The sequence below is a fragment of the Danio rerio genome, chromosome 24 (genome assembly GCF_049306965.1).
Source record: "Danio rerio strain Tuebingen ecotype United States chromosome 24, GRCz12tu, whole genome shotgun sequence".
In the NCBI taxonomy this organism is placed as follows: Eukaryota; Metazoa; Chordata; class Actinopteri; order Cypriniformes; family Danionidae; genus Danio; species Danio rerio.
The window spans coordinates 6272820-6299517 of NC_133199.1; the positions used below are offsets into that span (position 1 = coordinate 6272820).

Consider the following 26698-nt stretch of genomic DNA (forward strand, 5'->3'; position numbering starts at 1 on the left):
GCTGTGACTGCATATGTTTTGGCTTCCGTCTTTCATGTGATAAACGAACGACTCAAACCTGATAGAGGACTCGAAAATTTAACTATGGTGCGTTCGATTTCATGTAAAAAAGCGGTGCATGCCGGTTAGAAATTTTGTCCAGATTGATGCTGCGCGGACGCCACGTGACTGTCACGTGTGGCATCAAAGTACCGCGACAGCGCTCCGACATCAGACGACTGATTGAGCCAGTGCTGCATATGGCGAGCGACTACTGGAGCTGTGATGACGACACCGATATTACACGATTGGCCGAGTTTACCGCATGACAACAACCACGTGTGTTTCGGGTTTATTATTGGACAACTTTTGTCTCACAAACTTCCAAACAAGCAATTCACTTTTCATACCCTCTCTATCTTGTACACATCATGCCTATTAAAACTACAACTATTTTACTGCAGTATTATCTTTTGTAAAATAATTTGTTCCTAATGAATAAATTGTTTGCATAGGTTTATTATCAACATTTTATACTGTATTCAGCTCTATACTGTATAGAATTTAAATTTGGTGAATAACCTGAATTTGAACTCAAAGTCTTACAGACGTGTAATAAAATAATTATCATCATTGATCCTGCCATCCTAAAGGTTTCTTAACAAATTAGGTTAAAGAAATATTTTATTAAATAATTCCAAAATTATTTATATTATTACAAAATATGTGTATATTTCCTGTCAAGCCGTTTATGCAAGTTTTAAATAAATGACATTGATGTACCTGCTCTTTCTGGTAAACTTCTACTTAAAGTGTAGCTCACTTATTTCAGGAACGTCTATTTGTTCAATCTTTTAAAGTGCTTTTTTGAAAATGCTTTTATTATCCAAAATAATCTTAATCATTGTTTAAGACTTAATCAAAACACCTTGTTTTGGGTTTTACATTATTATATACTGGAAAGTTGTATATCTATAAATGTAAATAAATGTAAACCCCTTTTTACCATATTCAAACAAGAAGTATTAGCCTAGGGTGATGTTTAAACTCCAAGTTATTAATTATGTGTGTATATCTGTTTAAACAATACCTAAAGAAAGCGAAAGCACAGAACAGACTTACGTTTAAGAGCAAGGAGCGACCCCTGGTGGTTCGGCGGTATGGGTTGCGTGTAGGGAGCCTCGGCTCTTTAATGTTTCTTGCCACCCTTCAGAGAAACACTGAAAATACGGGAAAATACCTTTATGGGATGATAGCGGGATAGAACTGTAAAATACAGGAGAATCCCGGGAAAAAAACTGGAGGGTTGACAGGTATGGTGTGTGTGTATGTGTGAGCAGGCGAGATGAGGCAGTGGACCAAACCACTCTTGAGGAAAGGGAGGGGGAACCCAACTGTTTCTAAATGCATTTTCAAAATGCATCCCCCGGGGATTTACGCCGGTGGCTGTCCGGCTTGACAGCTCCGTTTTCAACTCCGCCTGCGCTCGGCTAATCTCGTTGATCACCGGCTGCAGCTGTGCTTCTTGTCAAACGCACCTAGTAACATGATCCGAACTTCTCATCGCGAGGGGGGTGCCAGAAAGGGTGGAAGGAAAAACTATTCTTAAAATTATTTGGTATTATGCCTTCAGAAAAGAATAAGCCCACGTTAATTTGACTGCATACTGCAAAACCAACAAGTAGTAGTAGTAGTAGTATTAATAATAATATATAGCCTACTTGCCCAAAACACCCCCCTCTTCACGATAATTAGACTGTACCTGCTACTCGGTGGTCATTTTTGTGATTGTTCAACAAGCTAAACACCTCAAATCGTCCCAAACTGTCTGCTGTGCACGCAGGGGAGGCAGAAGTAAAACCGCGACAAAGACAAAGGTAATGTTACGATAAAGATGATTATGTTGCTGTATCTGAAAGAAGATTGATAACGCCATTAGCAATTAGCATGACACGCACCTGTCAACCCTCCCATTTTTGTCCACTATCATCCCGTTTACGTCTATACCAGCATTGAAACAAGCAAGACCAGCATATGCTGTTTTTTTCAGCAGGGTAGATTTGGGCAGATCCGTCACAACTCTATTATCAATCAAAACAAAATAAGATTCATTTGCTGCTCTTCACTGAATAACTATAGTAAATTTAATCAATATTTAAATACAGCGAATAATGGAATGGCATAGATGGTGTGAAAATTAATAATGTAACTACCCCATCATTCCTTCCTCAGGCAAATGTGTAAATATTAGATCTAATTGGCAGGTATTATAACATAAATTGCATTGAAAAGAAAAAAAAAAAGAAAAGACACGTTATTTCTATAAGCTTGTATTGGAAATTTATCTTGGGTTAATATTGATCTTATTATTTTATTAGGTATTTAACTCAGAATAATAGATGGACAACCAACCAAAGACCTTTCTACCATCAATCTTTATATATATATATATATATATATATATATATATATATATATATATATATAGTTTCTAAATAAAATGTACCTATTCAAATTAAATCAAATCACTTTTATTATCACATCATCAGCAGTACGTGTGTAATTATGAGTGAAAAGCTTAGGTGCTGGCTCCAAACAGTACAAAATACAGACAGTGCAAATACAATTACAGTGCAAAATACAGACAATGCAAATACAACGACATTGCAAAATACAGACAGTGCAAATAAAACACAAATACAATTACACATCAACATCATTGAACCTATTGTTCCAAGTTGGTGAATTATATGGGGAAAAATTATGTTTGTAAATTACCACATGGTATATTATACTGCAGTTTACTCATTCTTTGCCTTTTGCAAATAATTTGCATATCAGAAAAATTACATTGTGTACTTTACAGTATAGTATACATCTTCATGCATTTCTAGGTTTTTTATTTATATTATTTAATTTTATTCTTAAAATCATGTGTTTATATATAATTACACTTGTCACATACTCCTTAAGTCTTTAGATACGCTGCTGAGGTTTCACAGTCCCACCGTTGCAAATCCTTCTAAGTATTTTGAATGTGCAGTTGCTTTATTTAAATAAACAAATGTCCAAGACAAAGCTATTAAGGTTCTTATATGTACACTAGCAGTGGAATTTACTGTGTTGTGACGGGGTGCCGTCTGAAATTTTGCCTAGGGCACAAAATTGGTTAGGGGTGGGCCCGTCTGTAGCACAGTAAGAACAAAATAATGTGATAATGGTCAAGGACAGGCGGAGTTTTTTTTGTATTGGTGGATTTTTATGATGGCTTTAATTCATGTACAATTCAGTAAATGTAATACCAGTAACACACATCTGACTTTGCATTAACAATCTCCATTTAATTTGTCTCCTTTTTTCAGGCTGAGAATGTTCTGACAAAATTACCCTGACCCTGGTGGAGCACGGAGGAGAAGGAGGGGGCAGCAAACAAGGCAGCTTACCTTTAGAGTTGGTCTCCTGCTCCTCCCTAATTTAGGAGTTTTTCATCCCCAAAAATTATTTTTTTTTCTTTTTGCAGCTGAGGCTTTAAAAAAAAAAATTAAAGTTCCTGTGTCTCGGTCACCTGAGGAGTTCCTTATTGTTCTTCGATCAGCCTTTCCTCGACTGGGCAGTACTGAATTTGATCTGGCCAGGGTTGATTGCCATTAAATCATCAGTAAAATTAATGTTTCTCCTCTCTCACCCTGTGTTCTGAAAGCCAGCCGGGAGCTTAAGCGTTCAGCATTATATTTACTACCAAAGGTACTGTAGATAACTTGAGCTAAAAGTTTTGTAATTTTGACTATTGATAAACTATTTAATTACCTTAATCTTTGGGTGGAGATTCCCGATATAGACTTATGTATATTGCATTAAAGGAACATTTGGAGGAGCAGGCAGAAGAACATAATGCAAGGAAATTAAAAGTATTATTGCTTTTTATTTGGATAATTTTAGTGACTTAAAAAAAAAGATAATATTAAATGTTTTTTTTTTTTTTTTAGGATGAAGATCAGTTCTCAGTTGAAAGTCTGGACGAATATAATGTATGCAAAACCTGTTTCTAGAATTTATTGTATATTTCATACAAAACGACAGGGATGCAAGTCCAAAATGACCTTGACCCTGGTGGAGCACGGAGGAGGAGGAGGAGGAGGCAGCAAACACGGCAGCTTACTTTTAGAGTTGGTCTCCTGCTCCTCCCTAATTTGGGAGTTTTTCATCCCCAAAAAGGTATGATAATGCATACATGATTGTAAGATGATTCTGAATCAGTAAGTAAACTGTCAATTTTATTAGATTTCTTTTTTTTTTTTTTTTTGCAGCTGAGGCTTTAAAAAAAATTAAAGTTCCTGTGTCTCTGTCGACTGAGGAGTTCCTTATTGTTCTTCGATCAGCCTTTCCACGACTGGGCAGTACTGAATTTGATCTGGCCAGGGTTGATTGCCATTAAATCATCAGTAAAATTAATGTTTCTCCTCTCTCACCCTGTGTTCTGAAAGCTAGCCGGGAGCTAAATCTCTCAGCGTTATATTTACTTCTAAAGGTACTGTAGATAACTTGAGCTAAAAGTTTTGTAATTTTGACTATTGATAAACTTTTTAATTACCTTAATCTTTGGGTGGATTTTCCCGATATAGACTTATGTATATTGCATTAAAAGGAACGTTTGGAGGAGCAGGCAGAAGAACATAATGCAAGGAAATGAAAAGTATTATTGCTTTTTATTTGAATTATTATTTTAATGACTTAAAAAAAAAAGATAAAATATTAAATGTTTTTTTTTTTTTAGGATGAAGATCAGTTCTCAGTTGAAAGTCTGGACGAATATAATGTATGCAAAACCTGTTTCTAGAATTTATTGTATATTTCATACAAAATGACAGGGATGCAAGTCCAAAATGACCTTGACCCTGGTGGAGCACGGAGAAGGAGGAGGGGACAGCAAACACGGCAGCTTACTTTTAGAGTTGGTCTCCTGCTCCTCCCTAATTTGGGAGTTTTTCATCCCCAAAAAGGTATGATAATGCATAGGCGATTGTAAGATAATTCTGAATCAGTAAGTAAACTGTCAATTTTATTAGATTTCTTTTTTTTTTTTTTTTTTTTTTTTTTTGCAGCTGAGGCTTTAAAAAAAATTAAAGTTCCTGTGTCCCTGTCGACTGAGGAGTTCCTTATTGTTCTTCGATCAGCCTTTCCACGACTGGGCAGTACTGAATTTGATCTGGCCAGGGTTGATTGCCATTAAATCATCAGTAAAATTAATGTTTCTCCTCTCTCACCCTGCGTTCTGAAAGCCAGCCGGGAGCTAAATCGCTCAGCGTTATATTTACTTCTAAAGGTACTGTAAAAAACTTGAGCTAAAAGTTTTGTAATTTTGACTATTGATAAACTATTTAATTACCTTAATCTTTGGGTGGAGATTCCCGATATAGACTTATGTATATTGCATTAAAAGGAACGTTTGGAGGAGCAGGCAGAAGAACATAATGCAAGGAAATGAAAAGTATTATTGCTTTTTATTTGAATTATTATTTTAATGACTTTAAAAAAAAAGATAAAATATTAAATGTTTTTTTTTTTTTTAGGATGAAGATCAGTTCTCATTTGAAAGTCTGGACGAATATAATGTATGCAAAACTTGTTTCTAGAATTTATTGTATATTTCATACAAAATGACAGGGATGCAAGTCCAAAATGACCTTGACCCTGGTGGAGCACGGAGGAGGAGGAGGGGGCAGCAAACACGGCAGCTTACTTTTAGAGTTGGTCTCCTGCTCCTCCCTAATTTGGGAGTTTTTCATCCCCAAAAAGGTTTGATAATGCATAGGCGATTGTAAGATAATTCTGAATCAGTAAGTAAACTCAATTTTATTAGTTTTTTCTTTCTCTTTTTACAGCTGAGTCTTTAAAAAAAATTAAAGTTCCTGTGTCTCTGTCGCCTGAGGAGTTCCTTGATGTTCTTCAATCAGCCTTTCTTCAACTGGGCAGTACTGAATTTGATCTGGCCAGGGTTGATTGCCATTAAAACATCAGTAAAATTAATGTTTCTTCTCTCTCACCCTGCGTTCTGAAAGCCAGCCGGGAGCTAAATCTCTCAGCGTTATATTTACTACCAAAGGTACTGTAGATAACTTGAGCTAAAAGTTTTGTAATTTTGGCTATTGATAAACTATTTAATTACCTTAATCTTTGGGTGGAGATTCTTGATATAGACTTATGTATATTGCATTAAAAGGAACATTTGGAGGAGCAGGCAGAAGAACATAATGCAAGGAAATGAAGAAAATGTATTATCGTTTTTTATTTATATTATTTTTATGGCTTTTTTTTTAATATTTTGATAAAATATTAAATGTTTTTTTTATTTTTTTTTTATTTTAGGATGAAGATCATCTCTGTTGGATGTTTGGATGAAGATAATATGCAAAACCAGTTTCTAGAATTTATTGTATATTTCAAACAAAATGAGAGGGATGTAAGTCCATCAGTATACGGTTATTAGCAAATCATTTATTTAATAGTTAATTGTCTATTAAACTATTACATTGCAACAAAGTAACAATTATGTTTATATTGCTTTATTGCTCAGTGATTTTATTATGCATTAACAGGATGTTTCATCTGAATCTTATTATACAGTTAATTATAATACAAAGAAATATGTGGCCAATCAATTTGTTTTAAATCTTAAGGTTTAATTCTAGGGAATATATTTAAATATAGTCGTTTAACCTTAGACTTGGTGGTCTAGCATTGTTCATGTTGATTTATAGGATTTGCATGAGTGGCGAGCCCTTCGTTCAAGACAAGATGAGGATTACCTTTTAAGTCTGTGAACAGACCAAGAAAGGGTAAGCACTTCTGGGATGCAGCAGGCAATTCAATATGACCAGGAGGATGCGGATGCTGACATGACTGCAACCTGGATGAGGTAGGAGGTGCAAGGCTTAGAGGAGATTGAAGCTGTTGTGTAGGTGGAAGAGGAAGGGAACTAGTTTTAAGCATGCACTGCTGTATTAATCTACCCTGATTTCTAATTTCCTTTATTATCTGCTGTAACAGGGTGGTCTGAGCATCAGAAACCGAAGCCATTGGGGAAGCATAGGGGTGTTCAGCATCAGGGGTTTGTGCTCCCTCAGATAGGTTGAGTGGGAGCGTGTAGAATGTGGAGCATCCTCCTGATTGTCCTCCATAGGCTGGTCTGGCTCTTCCAAACCATCCTCAGATTCCTCTTTCCTCCAAGGTTGGTAGTGAGGGCCAGTGCCAGGCATATCCGTTGAATTAAGAGGTTGCTGGGTTTCTGCTGTAGAGCGTGGCTGCTGATATTGCAGGATGAAATCATCATAACGTGCCGGGAGCTGAATCTGGCGGTGTGGGCGCTCATGCTGAGACAATGAGGGCAGGGAGTGACATATCCACTGATCATCAATGCTCCGGCTCTAAGGACCATGAACAGGAGTTAGGAGGGAAAGTTTTAGGTAGCTTGCTTGAAGCCAGTGGTGCTGTTAAAGGTAAACAGAGGTCCAGTCTAGTCACTCCATTTAGTTGCGTTTATTAGCCATCAACAAGGATTTGTGCTCAGGAGGAAAGGTGTGTATGTGTGTTTGTGTGTGGTTTTCTGCAAGGAAATAACAGAAATACAATGTCAGTAATCAGTAAGGAAATAACAGAAATACAATGCTTCAGCCTACTAACAAACAAAGTACATACCTAAACACAAACATGGCAAACATTAAACATGAGCACTTAAGTCAGCTTAAATCATACAAAAGCCACTTACTTTGTCAAATACGCACACACAGAAAAACAACAAAGGAAATCATGTTCAGTCCTCTGCACAGTTCAGCCATGTGCTGCCAGAAAGAGCAAACTGTGGGCACAGGTGCAGTTAAGGCATTTGCGGCAGTCCTGATTGGTCAGAGATTGAGTGGGTGGATATTGGAGTGAACCATGTACTGAACAGGGGTGACATTACTTTGAGTTTGGAGTTTAAGAATACAAGCTTCTTAACACTCGTAGTGATTTTAACATTTCTTTAATTTTGCAGTAAAGTGACTAAAAACTATTTAATCTAGCAAACAAGGTTACTGTCAAATCAATTCAAATGAGCTAACGTATAGGACAGACTTTTGTGAACATATGACATTCTGAAAAGGTAAAGCCTATATTAGGGCTGGGGGATTTGGCAAAATAAAAAATAAAAAAATCTAGTTTTTTTTAATAAAGTTTGACAGATTCACGATTTCGATTTTTTGTTTATTGTGTAACTAGTCAACTTAAAACATTACAACAACATGTTCTAGACGTGCACGCGCTTATTCCGTCAATTTTCCTTCTACATTCACACAGCGCAGCATTCCGGCAAATTGCCGGTAATGTTACAACTTCTCTTTCCGGAAAATAGCCAGAACGAATTTACCGGTATTTTCAAAAAGGACCTGTTCACACATACAACCTTTCCGGAAAATTGCCGGTAATTTTCCGGAAAGGTCTGTATGTGTGAAAGGGGCTTTTAGCCCCTTTCACACAGTGATACCGGTAAATATCCGGAAAATTTCCGGAACGACTTTACCGGTATATTCAAAAAAGCGCTGTTCACACAGGCGAGGACGTTACGGAAATTTTCCGGAAAAGAGCATTCACACATCCATTCCAAAATACCGGTAAATTCTGACATCATTCACCACAAGTGAGCTTTAAACGGCTGCGCTTGTATTTGTAAACATTTGACTAAATTACAAACTCTGTGGATGATCAATATTGTGAACATCTTTCACAGGATCACTTTCGCATGTCGAGATGTTCATATTATCTGCGTGTGCAGGCGCTCATATGTGCACGCAAAGCTTGAAGGTAAACAAACAACGGCTTATCATAAGCATCTCATCGATGATTATTTACACAGTTGGCATTAAGAAGAACATACAAACGTAATCTGACTAACTTCTAGCAGCTAAATGTGTCTGGAAAAATATTCAAAGGCTTTTATCCTCACAAACCGCGCGGACGTAAATGCGTCTGACTGATTGGCTAAAGCAGACGTCTCACGTCAGCACGTTCTAGACGTGCATGCGCTTATTACGGGAATCTTCCTTCTACATTCACACAGCGCAGCATTCCGGCAAATTGCCGGTAATGTTACAACTTCTCTTTCTGGAAAATAGCCAGAACTAATTTACCGGTATTTTCAAAAAGGACCTGTTCACACATACAACCGTTCTGGAAAATTGCCGGCAATTTTCCGGAAAGGTCTGTATGTGTGAAAGGGGCTAAATAGGGTTAATCTCATTGGTTGCATAAGAACTGGGTAATATACCATTTCTGTCAATAGCCCCTTTCACACAGTTATACCGGTAAATATCTGGAAAATTTCCGGAACGACTTTACCGGTATTTTCAAAAAAGCGCTGTTCACACAGGCGAGGACGTTACGGAAATTTTCCGGAAAAGAGCATTCACACATCCATTCCAAAATACCGGTAAATTCTGACATCATTCACCACAAATGAGCTTTAAACGACTGCGCTTGTATTTGTAAACATTTGACTAAATTACAAACTCTGTGGATGATCAATATTGTGAACAACTTTCGCAGGATCACTTTCGCATGTCGAGATGTTCATAATATGCGTGTGCAGGCGCTTACAGGCTGTTTTACAGGCACACGCAAAGCTTGAAGGTAAACAAACAACGGCTTATCATAAGCATCTCATTGATGATTATTTACACAGTTGGCATTAAGAAGAACATATAAACGTAATCTGACTAACTTCTAGCAGCTAAATGTGTCTGGAAAAATATTCAAAGGCTTTTATTCTCACAAACCGCGCGGACGTAAATGCGTCTGACTGTTGTGATTGGCTAAAGCAGACGTCTCACGTCAGCACGTTCTAGACGTGCACGCGCTTATTACGGTAATCTTCCTTCTGCATTCACACAGCGCAGCATTCCGGCAAATTGCCGGTAATGTTACAACTTCTCTTTCCGGAAAATAGCCAGAACGAATTTACCGGTATTTTCAAAAAGGACCTGTTCACACATACAACCTTTCCGGAAAGCTCTGTATGTGTGAAAGGGGCTAATGTGTCACATTTGATACCATTATTTAGCATCATGAAACCTGTAATTTATCTGTTTAATTTTACTAATTTTACTATTGTTTAAACATGACACCACAGAACAGATAAATAGGTAGGTATTTATATATCATATAATATCATATATATGTATCATTTATATATCATATATATCATTTATATATCATATATTGATATTCGCTTCACGCGAATGAAGCGGGTTTGACGCGCGAATGAAGCGAGTACTCGCCAATTATCATATGTTGAATATTCATGAACCAGGAACATATAGGGAAGAGATTACACAGGAAACGGAAAGAAGGGAAAGGCAGAAGGTGCAAATGGCAGAATACTTGAGCAAATATGCAGAAAATGCAACTTTATTGAAAGATCGATAAACTAGGGAAACATTGGACGCGCACAGTTGATGCAAATTGATTCTTCATTGTTAAAATCTAGCAGAATTTAGGGACGGTTATTTACAGAAGAACTTTGCAACAGCATTTCGGATTTTAGAGCTTTCATCAGACATTCGCTCAGGGAGGGCAGAAATGAAGCTTTCAATCATTCAAATTCGCTTTTTATTTGTAATATGTATAATAATCTATTACGATACCGTATCATACACAGATGCTGCGTAAGCCTATTTACTACTAAGCTAGTCTAGCTCGGTAAAGTTGGTTTTAGGTTTGATATTCGCTGGACATTCGCGCACGCAATTGTAGGGATCATCTGCAAATTACGTCGACACAACCAAAACAAACAGCAACGCAAAGCATAATATATATATATATATATATATATATATATATATATATATATATATATATATATATATATATATATTTCTAGAAGATTCCAGTATGGAGGCCAAGCTGATTTACTACAGGTAGCAAGGCTACGATGCCTCTAACTATATAGTACAAAGCAGAAACAGGCAATATCTCTTGTCATAAGCATACAGTAGGCCTATACATCAGCTAAATCACCGAAATGTTTTCTCACATTTTCGCCTTCATTTATGTACATCACATAAATATATGAAACGAATATTTACAGTATTTCTCCTAGATGTAAGCTTCTCATTTTTAAGTGTGCTCACATTTCTATGGACAAAACTGACTTACAACAGGGGAGATTTTGCCCATATTAACATTACTATGGAAAATATTTACACCCCAGATCCCCAGAAACCAGACTGCCTTACTACAGGTCAGTTTACTCATATTTCCATTCATATTTGTATAGTACATTCTCATTTTAAAGTGCAGTACATTCCCAAAGGCCAAACAGACTTGCTACACTTGAGATTTATTCATACATCTATTCATATAAATATAAGGTACGCAAATATCTTTGAATTTTGAGTATTTACAGTAATTCACCCTACTGTAAGGTGAGATTTAACCAATATTTTCATTCACATTTGTGCAGTAAACAAATATTATAGAAAAACATTGACAGTAATTCACCCTACTGTAATTTATGATTTTAAAAGGTGTAGTGCATTCACATAGTTCTCCCTGACTTACAACAGGTGAGATTTTTACCCATACTTTTATTCATATTGCACCCTAGATCCTGAAAATGACATTCATAAACTTTCTCTTTAGCTAGTTTACTTACCTGAAATACAAAGTAGACTGAGCAGGTTTCATGAAGTACAGAATTATCACCCTCTAAGGACAACCGGACACGCTAACAGATCTGGAAAGATGGCATGCTGACAAACATGGGAGTAGATAGCACCTCTATCAACCATGTATTTGATGATGATAGATTTAGAGAGCAGAATTTAGAAACACTTCGGGCACAACATGGAATTCAGTTTCCCAGTTAAATTGAATGACCAGTTCCCTGCCGTTTATGTCCAATAACCCAGTGTTAGAGAGCACTGCAGACCTAAAATTGAAATATCAAATTTGCTGTAATGAAACTTCCCATAGACTGAGACTGACAGAGTGAAAAATGTATTTAAACTAGCTTGCTAGTTTGTTTCTGTAGTGTGTTTGACTGATTTTTTTTTTTTTTTTTTTTAGAACCAAAGCTTTAGAATATTTGTTTACTGACTGCTGAGGCAGGTTTTTTTTAAACTTCCATTCAGCTAACAAACAGTCATTAAAAACATAAACAAAATATCTAGCATGTTTTATATAGTTGTTTTACTGTAGTTTTTCTTGTATGTTGTGTATGTCATTCTATTAAAAAAGTCAACATTTCAAAACACTTTGCACTTTTTATTTTAAACCATTTTTAAAACATTTTTTCTGTATTAAGAACAGAGTAAGACTTCTTCAACATAAAACTTATTACTGATATTTAATATTTCAGTTTTTTTTCTAAACTTTTTCTAAACTCTTCATTACTTTGCAGAATGTATACTGAAATCTAAGACAACAAACTTGTCAACAAAGTAGCCCTTCAAATATTTCTCATACTACTCTTGACCAAACCCTTGAGTGTTGCAAATGCCAAAGTCCATATTAGACTTAAACATTTCATAGTTTTTGTGCAAAGGAAGGCGCAAACAGTTGATGCATGTGTTTGCAGTTGGAAACTTCTCTCTCTCGGAAGTGTCCATGGGGTGCAAGAACTCAATTGATGGCTGTGGCTTTAATCCTATTGCAGGAAGAGCACAGCATCCAGTTGCAAATGTAAGAATTTTCTGTAGCGTGCAGCTAGAGGTGCCCTCTGTAAAAAAAGAATAAATTAATGAATAAATAAATTAATAATTATATAAATATGAAAAGGCTTAGTAATTACATCAGGGGTGTGCAATCCTGGTCCCGGAGGATCGTCATCCTGCGGAATTTAGCTCGTACCCTGACTAAACACTCAAACCACCTAATCAATGTCTTACTAGGCATGCTAGTATCTTCCAAGCAAGTGTGTTTAAGCAAGTTTGGAGCTAAACTCTGCAAGATATCAGCCCTCCAGGACAGAATTTGGACACCCCTACTTTAGCACAAATACAAAAAATGAGGAATAATACTGTTGGGTAGCAATGCTCTCATAATTCATGCCTATTTTAAAGCCTAATTACTAAAGAAACTAAGCCAAAGTAATTTAGAAATTCATTTTTTTGGAGTAAATACAAGAAACCATTACTTACCTTCTACATCTATAAGGTAGTCCCTCCAGAATGCCACTGTGGTGTTTTCCTCTGCCCGCTTGTTACTTCCAACAGTGGAGTAACGAATATCGAATAACTGATCGAGGGCATCTGCTGTAAGTGGCTGTGGTGGGCTGCAAAAAAGGGGCCTGAAGGCTTCTTTGTGTTTAACAACAGCCTCCAACAGTTCTAGAGTCCTCAAGCCCTCCTTAAGTCTTAAAGAACAAAAAAAAAAAACGTTTTAAACGCTACAAAAAGCTGTTGGAAAAGTGTTATAAGTGGCTTATACAAACAAAAAATATATTCTAATGGGATAAAGAATCTGTTAGTCATTATAAAATGGGGAAAAAATAAAAATGGTACAAAATAACACATTTTAAGTATATATATATTTTCTTTATGTACATTGTGATAAGCGGGATTTTAATTCAGGAGCCTTAATTAAAACTAGGGCCAGACGAAATCTGTGGACGTTTTTGCTATTTCTGCAGAGAATTTAGGTAAAAAACCTGTGGATTTCTGCTGAATTATTTTGGGAGTTTCATAACTAAAACCTTAATATATGAAATAAAAAATATCTTTTTAACTTGTATTTACTGTTTAAAGTGCAAATACAATTAGATTCACTTTATTTGGTAAACAAAGCAAGTCTCTAATATAATATCTCTATTAAAAGACATAAAATATTACTGTACAAACTGCATTGTATACAAATCAGATGAACATTTTCATATTAGTCAATAATATTACTGTAATTAATTTAAAAACTGAATAAATATAGATTTACACACATTTACTCAAGTAAATAAATAGAATTAATAATGGGCTAACAATCTGCAGAAAATCTGATGAATTTTGCGCGTGCAGATTCCGTGTGGGCCTAATTATAACTCATTTTTAACTATATGTTAATTTGCATGTACATTGTGATAAAAGGGACTTTAATTCAGGAACCTTAATTGAACTTGTAATGTACATATTGCTGAAATAATGACAGACTGACTGTGCATTACTGCACTGGGTTACTATGTTCAAAATAATTATTTTAATCCCAAACAATTTTTCAGTTTTATTTATCTATTAGCTTGACAACCCTATTATAATTTAATATATTTACTAATGACTGCAGTGATCCAAGAAAACAAGAGCACAAATTAACTGCTGCCAAATTTGGAATTGCATACCACCCATAGCACTCTACTATTTTAATACAGGCTATTCTACATGTAATCATATTTCATTCTTACCGTTCAAGTGGACCATGAAGTCTGTTCACGACTTGGAACATTAGGATGTCTTGTAAAAGCAGATCTTTGTCTTTTAGGCATTTTACAGCTCGAAGGCATCCTGCATTTGCCAGGTATTCACTCATACACTCTGTTGCCTCACACAACTCCTCCATGGTTGCAGCAAGTGAAATCTAAGGGGTAAAAATCCGTACATGCATTTTAAACAATTACTATGGAAATAGTGACATTTTAATTTGATTCAAAAGATTTTTATAAAAAAAGTGTAGTTGAGGAAATAACTAGTTTTATAAATATACAATACCTTTTTGATTTTAGCTTGCAAGTCCAAGTCATTTACATCTTCTATCGTGGGTGAGACTTGTCCATTACTGATGCATTCAAACAAAGTGGGTGAAAAGAATCCTGGAGATGGTCCCCCGTGAACCATGCTGACAGCTATAGCTTTTCCAACAAGATAGTATCTGTCTTGTCTGACAGCTGAAGTGGAAAAGTCACAATTATTACAACAATGTGAAAAAGAGGATGAACCACAACAGCATCACTACCAGCTAAAAAATCTCAACTTCAGCATATTTTGACATTTCTGTTTAAATTTAAACTTGTGAATTGAAAATACCATATGAATCAGTGGAAGTATTGAAATAAATTTCTGTTTGATTGACAAAGATCAAATAAATGTGCGCACCAACAGAGTCAAGAGCAAGGTTTTTGCATCCATCTGGGCCCGCAAGCATTGAAGATTTTTCAATTTCTTCTAAGACCAAGCTAAGGAACTCCCTCCGTGGGCCTCCCAAATCCACACCCTCTTCAAAATTTCCACATTCATCAGAAAATCGGACAGAAATTCTTTTGAAGGGATCATAGGATTTTCGTCCAAATGCTCTGAATGCACCATCTAGTAGATTTTTTCGATTAATGTTGAATCTGCAGCTTAAGTTGTAGTTTATTTCTTTCCCAAGCTCCAAAAGTATATCCTCTGTAGAACCGACAAAGTCTTCCAAATACCTGAGCCATTAAGTAGACAAGCAATCAAAATAAAGTTTTCATATACAACTAAAAGATCACGTAAAAGATCACAAAGCAACAGTCACAAAATATAATAGTTACTTACATAACTTCAGAACCATCTTGATGATCTTGGTCATCTGGCTCAGGTAAATCATTGTCTGGCATTATATTATTGTAGTTGTTATATATTTCTGGTCCAGAATCCACTGTTTCAGAGACATTTTCTCTGTGATTTGAGTACATTTCTTCTCGAGAACCAGAATCCATGATTTCCATGTCATCTTGACTGTGAATTTCGTCTGGAGTCACAGATTCCACTGTTTCAAGGTCATCTTGAACCTCGCTAGTCTCAAGTTCATCTGGACTTGGCAAAAGAACTGAATTCTGCTGGTGGAAAAGGGCCTGAAAAAAAAAAGAAATATTTCATATTAAAACAATTATAAAAGCATTGGTATCTAAGTATCTATGTAAGATGAAGTTGTTTTATTTTGTAATTAATATGGAAAGATGATACAGTAGTATTATCTGAAAAGCCATCATGCTTTTACTGAAAAAAATATGGTAACTGATTCAAGACCTACTTTGTTTGTATTTTCTGAAGTCCTACAAAAGTATTTCATTAAGTTAAAATAATTAAAATTTTCATATAGGAATTTATTTACTTGTACATCTTCCATCTCCATCCATCGAACATGAATGTTCAATGGGGCATTCAAGTAATGATCCAGAAGAGTGCCGGGAACTGTGCTAGATATTGATACAGCTGATGTAGCTTCCTTTATGTAAAAATACTCTGTGGCTGAGGAATGTGTTCCCACAAAGTCAAACAGTGCCTAAAAACAAAAACACAAGAAAGCAGAAAGCACATCATTTAAGTGTACTTACTACATTCAAGGTTATCATATATGCTACTATACTGTAAACCATTAATAACATCAACTATGTGCATTTACAAAATAGTAATTAAATTTTTTTAACAATTTAGGAACACATAACACTCAACATAGAGTCATTCAACGGTTTTACCTGTATTTGATCAAATACTTGGAACCGTCTAATTTTCATTGTGCCATCTGGGAAAGTAAATTTTAGTGGTATGCCATCAGCTGGTTCTTCATTTGTCCTCATGAGTCTTTCCTGTATTATCTGTGAGACAGACAAATGTTATTTTGAAAAACATTGGTGCACGTGCATGAGACTTTAAAAAGAAGCACCTTCCTGAGTAAAAGCACGTCGAAAATTTTTATGTACCTTAAGGCGCCTCTCTTCATATTGAGATATTTCTTCTGTCCTCCGATCCTGCCAATACATGAATCGGCATCTGTCAGTAATATTTTGGGTTCTATTTTCCATATAGAAACACTTTTGAAGAATGTTAAAAGACATACCTTTTCCTGATCCGCTCTCAGTGATTGCTCATACTCTTGGTCTTGTTGATGCCTTATAGCTCTCCACTCCTGTGAAGACATTTTAGTATAAAAATGTTTAAAATCATAATATTTATGCAACAACATTAATTATCTCACATTATCTCTCTCTATACAATTTGTGCATTGTTGCAGTAGTTTCCATAAAATTTCCACGTAGTTATGAAAACAAGTTTTCAGGCCATGGTAATCTAAATTTTCATGTTATATATTTTTTATTTTCTCTGAGTACATAAAATTACTACAATGAAATACGTTTTACATCACCTCTAATTCATTTGTCGTTTCAGGTTGAGGCCCTGTGATTGGTTCACTCAGAGGCAAGTCACTTGTCTATAAACACAATATCAAGAAAATCTTACAGTGAATAGAAATATACCATTTAACGGTCTTTAACTACAGTGAAATTGAAGAACTGTAATAATTTACCTAAAATACAGCAACCAAATAGTAATGAAAACATGCAAAATTAAAGAATTATATAATTTAATGATTGCCAAAAAAAGTCACTGGTCGTTTGACCAGTTTTGTGTTTAGTTTTTCAGTAAAAGAATAACATAAAAAAGGCTAATATTACAAAATAATATTACAATATTACTTTGTTTTTTATTCATTCTGTAAAAAGAAGCAACTGAAACTACTTAAATTACCTCTGTTGTTTCAAAGTTAGGTCCTGTGGATGGTTGATTTAGAGGCAAGGGGATTGGCTGTAGAGACAGCATCATGGAAATGTGACAGTGATTTTAAATACACCAATTCTGACTCTCTTAAATTATACTGTACCTGGCCCACTTCAGCACGAGGGACAACATAAAGTCTGCTTTTTCCCACAGCCTTCTTCAGATCTCTCACACAGCTTGCTTGTAGCTTCTGGATTTTTTTCACCCTGTTTACTTTTGCCAACTCAAAACCCACCAGGTTCAAACTAATCATAGGGAAGCTCTGACAAACGAAATTATTCACATCTGCCAGGCTCCAGTTTAAATCGATTGTGGACAGTTGGCAATCTGCTACCTCCTTCGCTGGAATTCCTTGAAAAATATTTTGTAAATAAAATTAGCATTTCTCCTCAGTATTACAGACAAGTTGGCACTGATAGTAATAGATGGGATGTAAAATGTTGATAAAAATGCTTGTCTTCTTACTTTCTAGTGAATTAGTATTTATACTTTATCAGCCCAAATGGCTCATACAACTGTAATCAGTGTAAGACACAAACAGTCTTGATACATTAATCCACATTTAGTGTCCTCAAGACAAGCAGGAACCATAAATGGCTATTTGTGCTGTACATTAACAATGTATAGGATATGTGTAGTATTTAGCCTACCTATAAACAAACAATGTGATTCTCACAAGTTTGCATGCACTGGCTTGAGTACAGGCTAATGAATGAATGAATACAGGCTAGAATGCCCCATGATTACCTGCCAGTAAGAATTTCACTACATTAATGATAACACACTTGAGTAAAACAAACTCTGTGTGGCAGGATTAGGCTATTTATTATAATTGTGGTACACTACAGTGAACTATCCCATAGCTTAAACGTGAATGACAAACCTAATCCATTATTTGTAAGCACATGCCGTTCAGACACAGATGGAAGTTGCTGAATGTCTGGTCCTGGGAGGAGAAAGAGGCCCACCTGCCAGGTTGAACGTCCTCTTCTTGTGGATGTGCCTTTAATCAGAGATTGTATTAACAAGATTTAATGTCTTTAGTCATTTTATATATAATTTGTTATTTAAATTTATGATTCATTGAAATCACTTAAGTAACTTACCTAAGGTTTGATGCTATAGTGGTAAATAGACATAAGTGCATGTGTCTTGCAGAAGAACACTTTAGCCCTTAAACCTACTCCTTAAAATAATGCAAAAGCCACTGTAATTATTGTTGTACAGTGCGACAAATTACGCTAAATTGATGTGCAAACGCCCAGTCTAAAATAATCCAAAACCCTTATTTGAAGCACATCAATGATGAAAGTAATTCAGAATAAGACAAAACATGTTCTGGAATAAGATTTCTGATGTACACTTTTAGTTTTTACAATCGTTTTGCCACAAATGTCGTTACCCTGGTTTTACTTTTCAAAACTCTATACACAAAATTCACGACCATTGCAAAAATGTAAAATTTTTACAAAATGTTTACACTTTTTTAAAAATGCTTGGATACAAAACACACGAGCCAAAGATATTGTGTTTATTGAACTAAAATTACCTTTTCAATAGAATACAATTAAACATCAAATTGATCCTATTTTAAAATGCCACTCACACATTAAATTTGAACTAACCATGTATTCATTTACTTAATTTAGTTTAATTTAGTTTCAGGATAGATCAAATAACAGCAGTTACCACAAAAGATGACCAACTGGACCTCATTATCTATAGATTTCATCCTTATTGAACTTTATTCCTTATATATGGTTTCTCTGTTCCATGTACCACTTTATACATAGAATGTTTCATTCTTGGCATTACTATAATCAAGAAAGTCTGATATATGTTACACAAATATATATTACCTACATCTTCTACCTACAAATATATTACCTATAATTTATATAAGTGTCCATATATGGCTGTATATGAACACCCACACACACACACACAGTATATGTATGTGTATCATATATGTGTGATACCATAACGTTATATAGAGAACGTGACAAAAAAAAGTAGTGACGGTTTTTTAGAGTTGTATGTCTAGAGTTTTGAAAATTGATATCAGGGTTATGAAATTTGTAGCAAAGCAATTGTGAAAAACGAATATTGGACTAATTGCGAATTCATAACTGGTGAGGTGTTGTAGAAATGAAGCGGGCGTCGAGGTACTTCTGTCTATACCATTACTCCATTAATCACGCAATAAATATCGTAATTTCCTTACGATAAAAACTCAAACATTTCGTGTTAAAATGATTTGAAGGTTTGAAATTTTTTTTTTCTCCTGTCTCTAAATGCTAATACATACCTATGTGAGGGCTATATCCCGTTTTGAAACAGGAAAAATGAGGGAAATCAATATCTCATCTGCCCCTCCTGCATGCACTTTTAAAACAATCTACTTAAATACTTTGACTACTTAAATTACTCAGGCTTACCTTGAACTTGACTTCTGCGTCTCCTGAAGAGTGTTCTCGTCGCAGTCAAAAGGTTTGTAGTACCATTTGAAGTGGTATCTGTTAATTCGCGTCTGGCACGTTGTAATGTATTATACATTCTGTCAAACACGGCTACAGTACGTTGCACATTATTTTCCGGCGATACTAAATCATCGCTGTAGCCCGTCATCCATGTCCTTAACGTTACAATAGCGGCAAAAAAATCCCGGTAAACTGAGCCCACGTGACGAATGACATCAAACAATCAAGCGCGGCGCATGGAGAGGATTGGTTCAATGTGCTTCATCATTAGATACTAGTACTTATTCATTAGATACTAGTACTTATTCATTAGATACTAGTACTTATTAAATAGTTACTAGTACTTATTTATTAGATACTAGTACGTATTCATTAGATACTAGTACTTATTCATTAGATACTAGTACTTATTAAATAGTTACTAGTACTTATTTATTAGATACTAGTACGTATTCATTAGATACTAGTACGTATTAAATAGTTACTAGTACTTATTAAATAGATACTAGTACTTATTAAATAGTTACTAGTACTTATTCATTAGATACTAGTACTTATTTATTAGATACTAGTACTTATTAAATAGTTACTAGTACTTATTAAATAGTTACTAGTACTTATTCATTAGATACTAGTACTTATTTATTAGATACTAGTACGTATTCATTAGATACTAGTACGTATTAAATAGTTACTAGTACTTATTAAATAGATACTAGTACTTATTAAATAGATACTAGTACTTATTAAATAGTTACTAGTACTTATTAAATAGTTACTAGTACTTATTCATTAGATACTAGTACTTATTCATTAGATACTAGTACTTATTTATTTGATACTAGTACTTATTCATTAGATACTAGTACTTATTAGATACTAGTATCTATTTAATAAGTACTAGTATCTAATAAGTACTAGTATCTAATGAATACGTACTAGTATCTAATGAATAAGTACTAGTATCTAATGATGAAGCACATTGAACCAATCCGCTCCATGCGCCGCGCTGGATGGTTTGATGTCATTCGTCACGTGGGCTCAGTTTACCGGGATTTTTTTGCCGCTAGTGTAATTATGACTAGTAAAAACTCAGTTATAGATATCTCTAATTACAATTGTGACTAGTCGAAATTCATTTAGAGATCTCTGCAAATATTTTTCAATAGACCTTTTTCTCAGCGGAATTGAACACCGGAAGCGCCCTTTGAAGCAGTGCATCGATATTTCCGGGTTCGCTAGGAGTCGCAGAGACATGACAGCTTCGGGACAGCGGATGACTTTCTCACGGTCAACTTTGCCATAATTTGGACAGGAAGATGTTGTTCGGTGAATGTGTAAAACTGCCTTAATAAAACAGCATTTAAAAGATGATACCGATTTGCAGAGTTTGTGCAGAAAACGTGTCTTACACGCAGCGTTTGCAACGTCAGGTTCCAGTAAAGTGCACAGCCAACAGCATAAAATCTGCTCATTCAAGCCATTCGTAAACAAGATTAACCTGGCTATTTAACATCCAGCAGGATGAGTTTTATGTCAGTAGTCCCGTCTGTAAACTGTGCTAACCCCTTCCTTCCTTTTTATTCAGAGTCAGATATAGTGAATGGCGAGTTGCTATCGGTTAATGCATTACAGGTTGTTTAATGCTCGTGAGGTTTTCTCAAGTCTGGAAACACGTTAGCTCTTACTCGTGGATAATATTCTTTTTTTTTATTTAGTTAAAGAACAGCAAATAACATTTTACAATACAAAATGTACTATAACATATGTAATAATAAAATACATGGTAGAGTTCACACAAAAGTAAATGGGTCGAGTTGATACTGGTATTATGCAAGCATATTTCAGTCATCAATACCTTAAAATCTGGTTTCATATTAGTAAATTTACATTTTGAATGTACAATTTTGTTAACAACATAAGCAAATTAAATTAATAAAATTATTTTCCTCTAGATTAGAATAATCAAGTAAAGCCCAAATGTACATATATCCATAATAAAAGAGGTTTTGAACACAAAAGAATCGTTATTAATACATTTTGCAGCTCACCCCATAAGCTGACTATGTACAATGCCAAAATAAGTGTAAAACTGTCTCCTCATATTCGTTACAAAAATACAATTTACATCAATCCCACTTTTAAATTTTTGCAAACAATGTTTTGCTGGATAAAACCTGTGGATGAGTTTATAGGACATTTCTTTAATTCTATTTCTAACATGATATTTCTGTGGTAACAGCCACGCTTTTCTTCAATTCACACTTTAATAAAGACATATAATAAAATTGAATATAAGGTACAGTAATGATTTATTTTTGGAAAAGAGTATGAATAGCTCTATCATTACTCTTGGTATTTAGTAAAACAAAATTTGCCGACATAAGATTTAGTAATATCAAAAGACGATGCATCAGAAGGATGGTCTTATTAATACCTCTAAATAACATGAATGAATAACATCTCTGCAGGAATTGAACCAATAACAGTTGAAAACTTGCTGGGTTATTGAGATTTTGTAATAAAGGACTTCATTGTAAGAAAAGTTTACCATCTTTATTATATAACTGACTAAACAAATAATTTTGCTGTCAAACCAATAAAAAAAAAAGAGAGATTTGTATTTGTATGAACTGTCTATTTCAAAATAACAACAATGTAGGGATAAATCATGCTTATAGATTAATGACCATGATGAGCACTTGTTTGTGGAAGGCAGATAGCTTAACTGGAGTTTTGTCTATATTATAATTACTCATCAAAATAAACCATAGACCATCAGTTTTTAATGAAACATAATAATCTCCGCTTTGAAGTGTATACAGCATAAGAATGTACTCCCGCATATAACTTAAAACGGCATTCAACCCCCTTTAATATTGTCATCCATTATTTTCCCTGTCCTTCGTCTTTTGGGAGATCGTGGTCATTAAAGTAAGAGTGTCGTTTTATAGTTGGAGCAGCTGGGAATTCAGCAATCACAGCGATGAGATGACCCTGTCATTCTTTCTTGCTCCGTCGCATTGAAACCGGATGTTGTGGTACACTGCTTCGCTTACCGGAACCAGGAAGTGTGAAAAAGGCCTATGGAAGTCAAAAGAGGAATATGACTAGTCATAATATATTTGCAGATATCTCCAAACCTGTCACATTTGCTACCATTATTTAGCATCATGAAACCTGTAATTTATCTGTTTGATTTTACTAAATTACAAAAACTGTTTGTTTCATGACCTATATAACTGGAGAGCAAAGTATGTTATGTAAATGCCTTGCTAAAATGTGTAATTTAAGTAAAATTTAAACCTAAAGAGTGTGTCTGCGCACTAAGTATCAGCTTTGAGAGTTAAATTCTTGGTGAAATCCTAATGAATGTTTTTTACCTTTTAGTGTGTTAGTAGCCTACAAAAATGTGTATCTAAACAGATATCCAATCTTCAAATTCTACATTATATGCAAATTTAATGTCATACTTAGGCTTAGTCCCTTTATTAATCTGGGGTATCCACAGCGGAATGAACCGGCAACTTATCCAGCACATTTTTACGCAACTTTCAGACGCAACCCATCATTGGGAAACATCCATTCACACTCACACTACGGACAATTTAGCTTACCCAATTCACCTGTACCGCATGTCTTTGGAGTTGTGGGGAAAACCGGAGCACATGGGGAGAACTTGCAAACTCCACACAGAAATGCCAACTGACCCAGCCGAGGCTCAAACCAGCAACCTTCTAGCTGTCAGGCAACAGCACTACCTACTGTGCCACCGCGTCGCCTATGTCTTATTCAATAAAGTCAAATAATACCAATAAACCAACACTACATACAGTTAAAGATCTTAATATGGTGAACACATACAATTAAAATCTCCTTAATCATATGTCACCAACAGCTCTGGATTCCCGTCTCTCCTCTCCAAATATGTGTCTAGCATGGCCGGCTAAACTCTAGCAAATAAACCTTGACCCTTTAAGACTTTTCCTTCTGCGTGACAGATTCTGAATGACAGACAACAGCTGTTTAAACAATCAAAATCCTGTCTGTCTTAAAAAGAAAACCTGACATGGTCACAAACAAGGGTGACACTGGTCCTAAAACAACTTTTCAATACTCTGTCTGCACGGAAATTCCAATATTGGAAGACATTTTCCCCCCTGGTAATATAATATAAATGACATAAAAGTCAACTTATGCCTCGTTTCCACTGACTGGTACAGTACGGCACGGTTCGGGTCGGTACGGTACGGGTCACCTTTATCAGGCTTGCGTTTCCACCACAAAGGGTACCCTTTTGGTGGGCGTGGTGTATGACAAAATTTAAGTCGACGTCATGCTCGCTCAAATAAATGTCAACAGTAAAGCTGTACGGGTCGTTCACATATCATAATGAGCTGCACTTCTCACAAAACAGATGCTTTACACATAAATACTTGTTAATAAATGTTTATTACTAACTTTTCTATGAACATGATTTGATTATAACTGCAGATCAATGACATAGGCTACTGTAACGTCTGTAATTATATAAAATAAATACATAAATGCAACATATATAAACACATACCGCCCCTTACAGTCTCCGATATATTATTAATAAAAGAAAATTTACACACAGCAAACATTTAGTACTTATTTGAGCTCAAAACACATCCAATATAGCCCACAGTCAGAGCTAACCTCTTATCTGTGTCTGTAATCTTCAGCAGCACATGTAAACTCTGTTAAAGAGTAAATTTGTCATTCCCAGTTTATAATAATCCAAAAGGCGAAGATAAACACAGCAGTTCATGATTCAGGTTGCTGAAACCTACTGTGTTTTGACGGCTTCTCTTTTTTTTCTGCGTTTCACTCCCGCTTCACTCTCGTGCTTGTCCTTTTTTTCTGAATGAATCAGATGACGGAAACACTTCAATAATCACACACACGTTATTATCATGAGCTCAAGAAGTTCGTTAAATCAAATATAGACGCGATCGAGAGCTCCTGGAAGAAAGCGAATACCGCTCGTACTTTTAGACGGACTCGTAAAGCAACAACAGAACACAGCAGATTTTTCTTCTTGGCTTTGTGTCTGTTCACCGAGACGACGTCAAGGTTTGTTTGAGCCCGGGTCATCCATGGCTCGTTATTAAATGCATGTAGTATTTCCATGTAATGTCTCGGCTTTGTATTTAAAAAAAAAAAAACATGGCGGTTCCTTTGTTTACGTTCTGTGTAGTTCAACGAGCTCATGACGTATCTCTAACCAATCAGCGTTCAGCTGCACGTGTAGCTCCACCTTTTAGTACCCTTTTCTCCCATTTGGTACCCTTTTAAAAGGGTGCCGAAAAGTGGTACGTTACGGTTTGGTTTGGTATGCTTTTTGACACTGGTAACGGCTATAAAAGTGTACCGAACCGTACCGTACCGTACCCCTCAGTGGAAACGGGCCATTAGGTGTGCTTAATAAGACTTATATCAAATTGTTTCTTAAAGCACCTAAAAAAGACTTATTGTGTCCCTTTTTACAAGAACTAAAACAAGTCTCTAATGTCTCTAGAGTCAGAGTGTGTATGTGAAGTTTCCGTTCAGAGTACCCTACAAATAATGTTTTTGAAACTGACCGTTTTAGGCTTTGACCTTAATTGTGCCATTTAGGTGCCTGTTGCTTTAAATTCAAATGAGATTGGGCTCTTTTCATAAGAGGGCGGAGCTACAAATGCGTTTGTGTCAGCATAGACATTCAAAAACATGATTAACCTCCTATGCTAATGAGGGAGAGGTTGTCACTAGTGGGCAGGACTTTTCCCCTCTGATAACACTTACAAAAGGAGAATGTTAGTCAAAGTGTTTTTGCCGACTGTTTTTTTATGAAGTGTGATTATAAAAAATTAAAATTAACACATTTTACCATTAGACGCTGGCTATATTCACAGACTGTTACCTCACAACTGTGTTTAAACCCCTTATAAAAGTGATTTTTGCATAAAATGTCTCCTTTAAGTGTTTTTTTTTAGTGGTTTGGTTATTTTTATGACATTCACATTTCAACAAAATGTATATTTTAGGGGTTGTCAGTACATTTAGCAGTACACTTATCCAGATTTCAAATTCAACATTCATTCATCCGTTTTCTTTCCGGCTTAGTCCCTTTATTATTCTGGTGTCAATAAACATAGATTTACTTGCGTCCAAAGTGAATCAAGTTACTTTGACTAATTGTTGTCTCTCTCTCTCTCTCTCTCTCTCTCTCTCTCTGTTTGTATGTGTCTGTGTGTATACATTATTTCAAGTACAATACATTTTAATTTACTGTAAATGACATGCAATTAACTACATATATTAATTTTGCACTTCATTAAAGTCATATTATTAAAGTGCTCGATTTTAAATAGTATGCTGAAGTGCACCTTTTTCACAGGAGGAGGTCTAGACTAGCCTTTTTTTAACGATAACTCATGAGTAACTTTGTAATTTGGTGTTAAAAGTGTCAAGTCGAACACTGTGTAACATAGTGCACTAAACGAAAAGGGGAAATAAACATCAAAGGATGAAAAACAGATGAAAGAAGGGGAGAGTGAGGGGTTAAACTCAGGTTGGGGAAACCTGATGCTAATTAGGTCTTTGGAATGCCACATACAGGCTGTGTGTTCAAACTAAACAAGTGTCTATCTAGACAGCAGACACAGAAGTGTTTAGAACGTTACTGGTGAAGAA

At 35.4% G+C, this 26698-nt stretch overlaps 2 protein-coding genes and 1 long non-coding RNA gene across 11 annotated transcripts in view; 1 reads left to right on the forward strand and 2 right to left on the reverse strand.

The window, feature by feature from the left end:
- The window catches only part of gpr158a (G protein-coupled receptor 158a), a 741191-nt gene that overhangs the window by 317252 nt on the left and 397241 nt on the right, over positions 1-26698 (reverse strand). The gene's annotated exons all lie outside the window — the stretch shown is intronic.
- Positions 1332-8204, forward strand: LOC101886581 (uncharacterized). 7 transcript variants are annotated; one of them, XR_012399687.1, is made up of 14 exons: positions 1724-1856; positions 3342-3413; positions 3966-4194; positions 4287-4507; positions 4602-4672; positions 4754-4979; positions 5082-5302; positions 5420-5467; positions 5550-5775; positions 5862-6082; positions 6200-6251; positions 6346-6439; positions 6738-6895; positions 7027-8204. It is a non-coding gene; the product is annotated as an uncharacterized lncRNA (long non-coding RNA). The 7 variants fall into 7 exon arrangements; XR_012399684.1 differs by lacking the exons at positions 6738-6895; positions 7027-8204 and adding an exon at positions 3840-3887 and having other exon boundaries at positions 1539-1856; positions 3342-3723; positions 6346-6521; XR_012399686.1 differs by lacking the exons at positions 4287-4507; positions 4602-4672; positions 4754-4979 and adding an exon at positions 3840-3887 and having other exon boundaries at positions 1332-1856; positions 3342-3723.
- On the reverse strand, positions 6369-21213 carry si:ch211-37e10.1. 3 transcript variants are annotated; one of them, XM_068217148.2, is made up of 16 exons: positions 20692-21213; positions 19955-20312; positions 18400-18519; positions 17620-17867; positions 17487-17543; positions 17104-17169; positions 16798-16866; positions 16661-16708; positions 16436-16555; positions 16072-16242; positions 15513-15811; positions 15087-15406; positions 14703-14878; positions 14399-14571; positions 13152-13366; positions 12256-12730 (listed from the first exon to the last, which is right to left on the reverse strand). In XM_068217148.2, the coding sequence occupies exons 2-16, from the start codon at positions 20142-20144 to the stop codon at positions 12477-12479; spliced, it is 2526 nt and encodes an 841-aa protein (XP_068073249.1). In that variant the 5' UTR covers positions 20145-20312; positions 20692-21213; the 3' UTR covers positions 12256-12476. The 3 variants fall into 3 exon arrangements, with proteins under 3 accessions (XP_073797502.1, XP_068073249.1, XP_073797501.1); XM_073941400.1 differs by lacking the exon at positions 20692-21213 and having other exon boundaries at positions 18485-18519; positions 19955-20273; XM_073941401.1 differs by lacking the exons at positions 12256-12730; positions 13152-13366; positions 14399-14571; positions 14703-14878; positions 20692-21213 and adding an exon at positions 6369-8035 and having other exon boundaries at positions 15064-15406.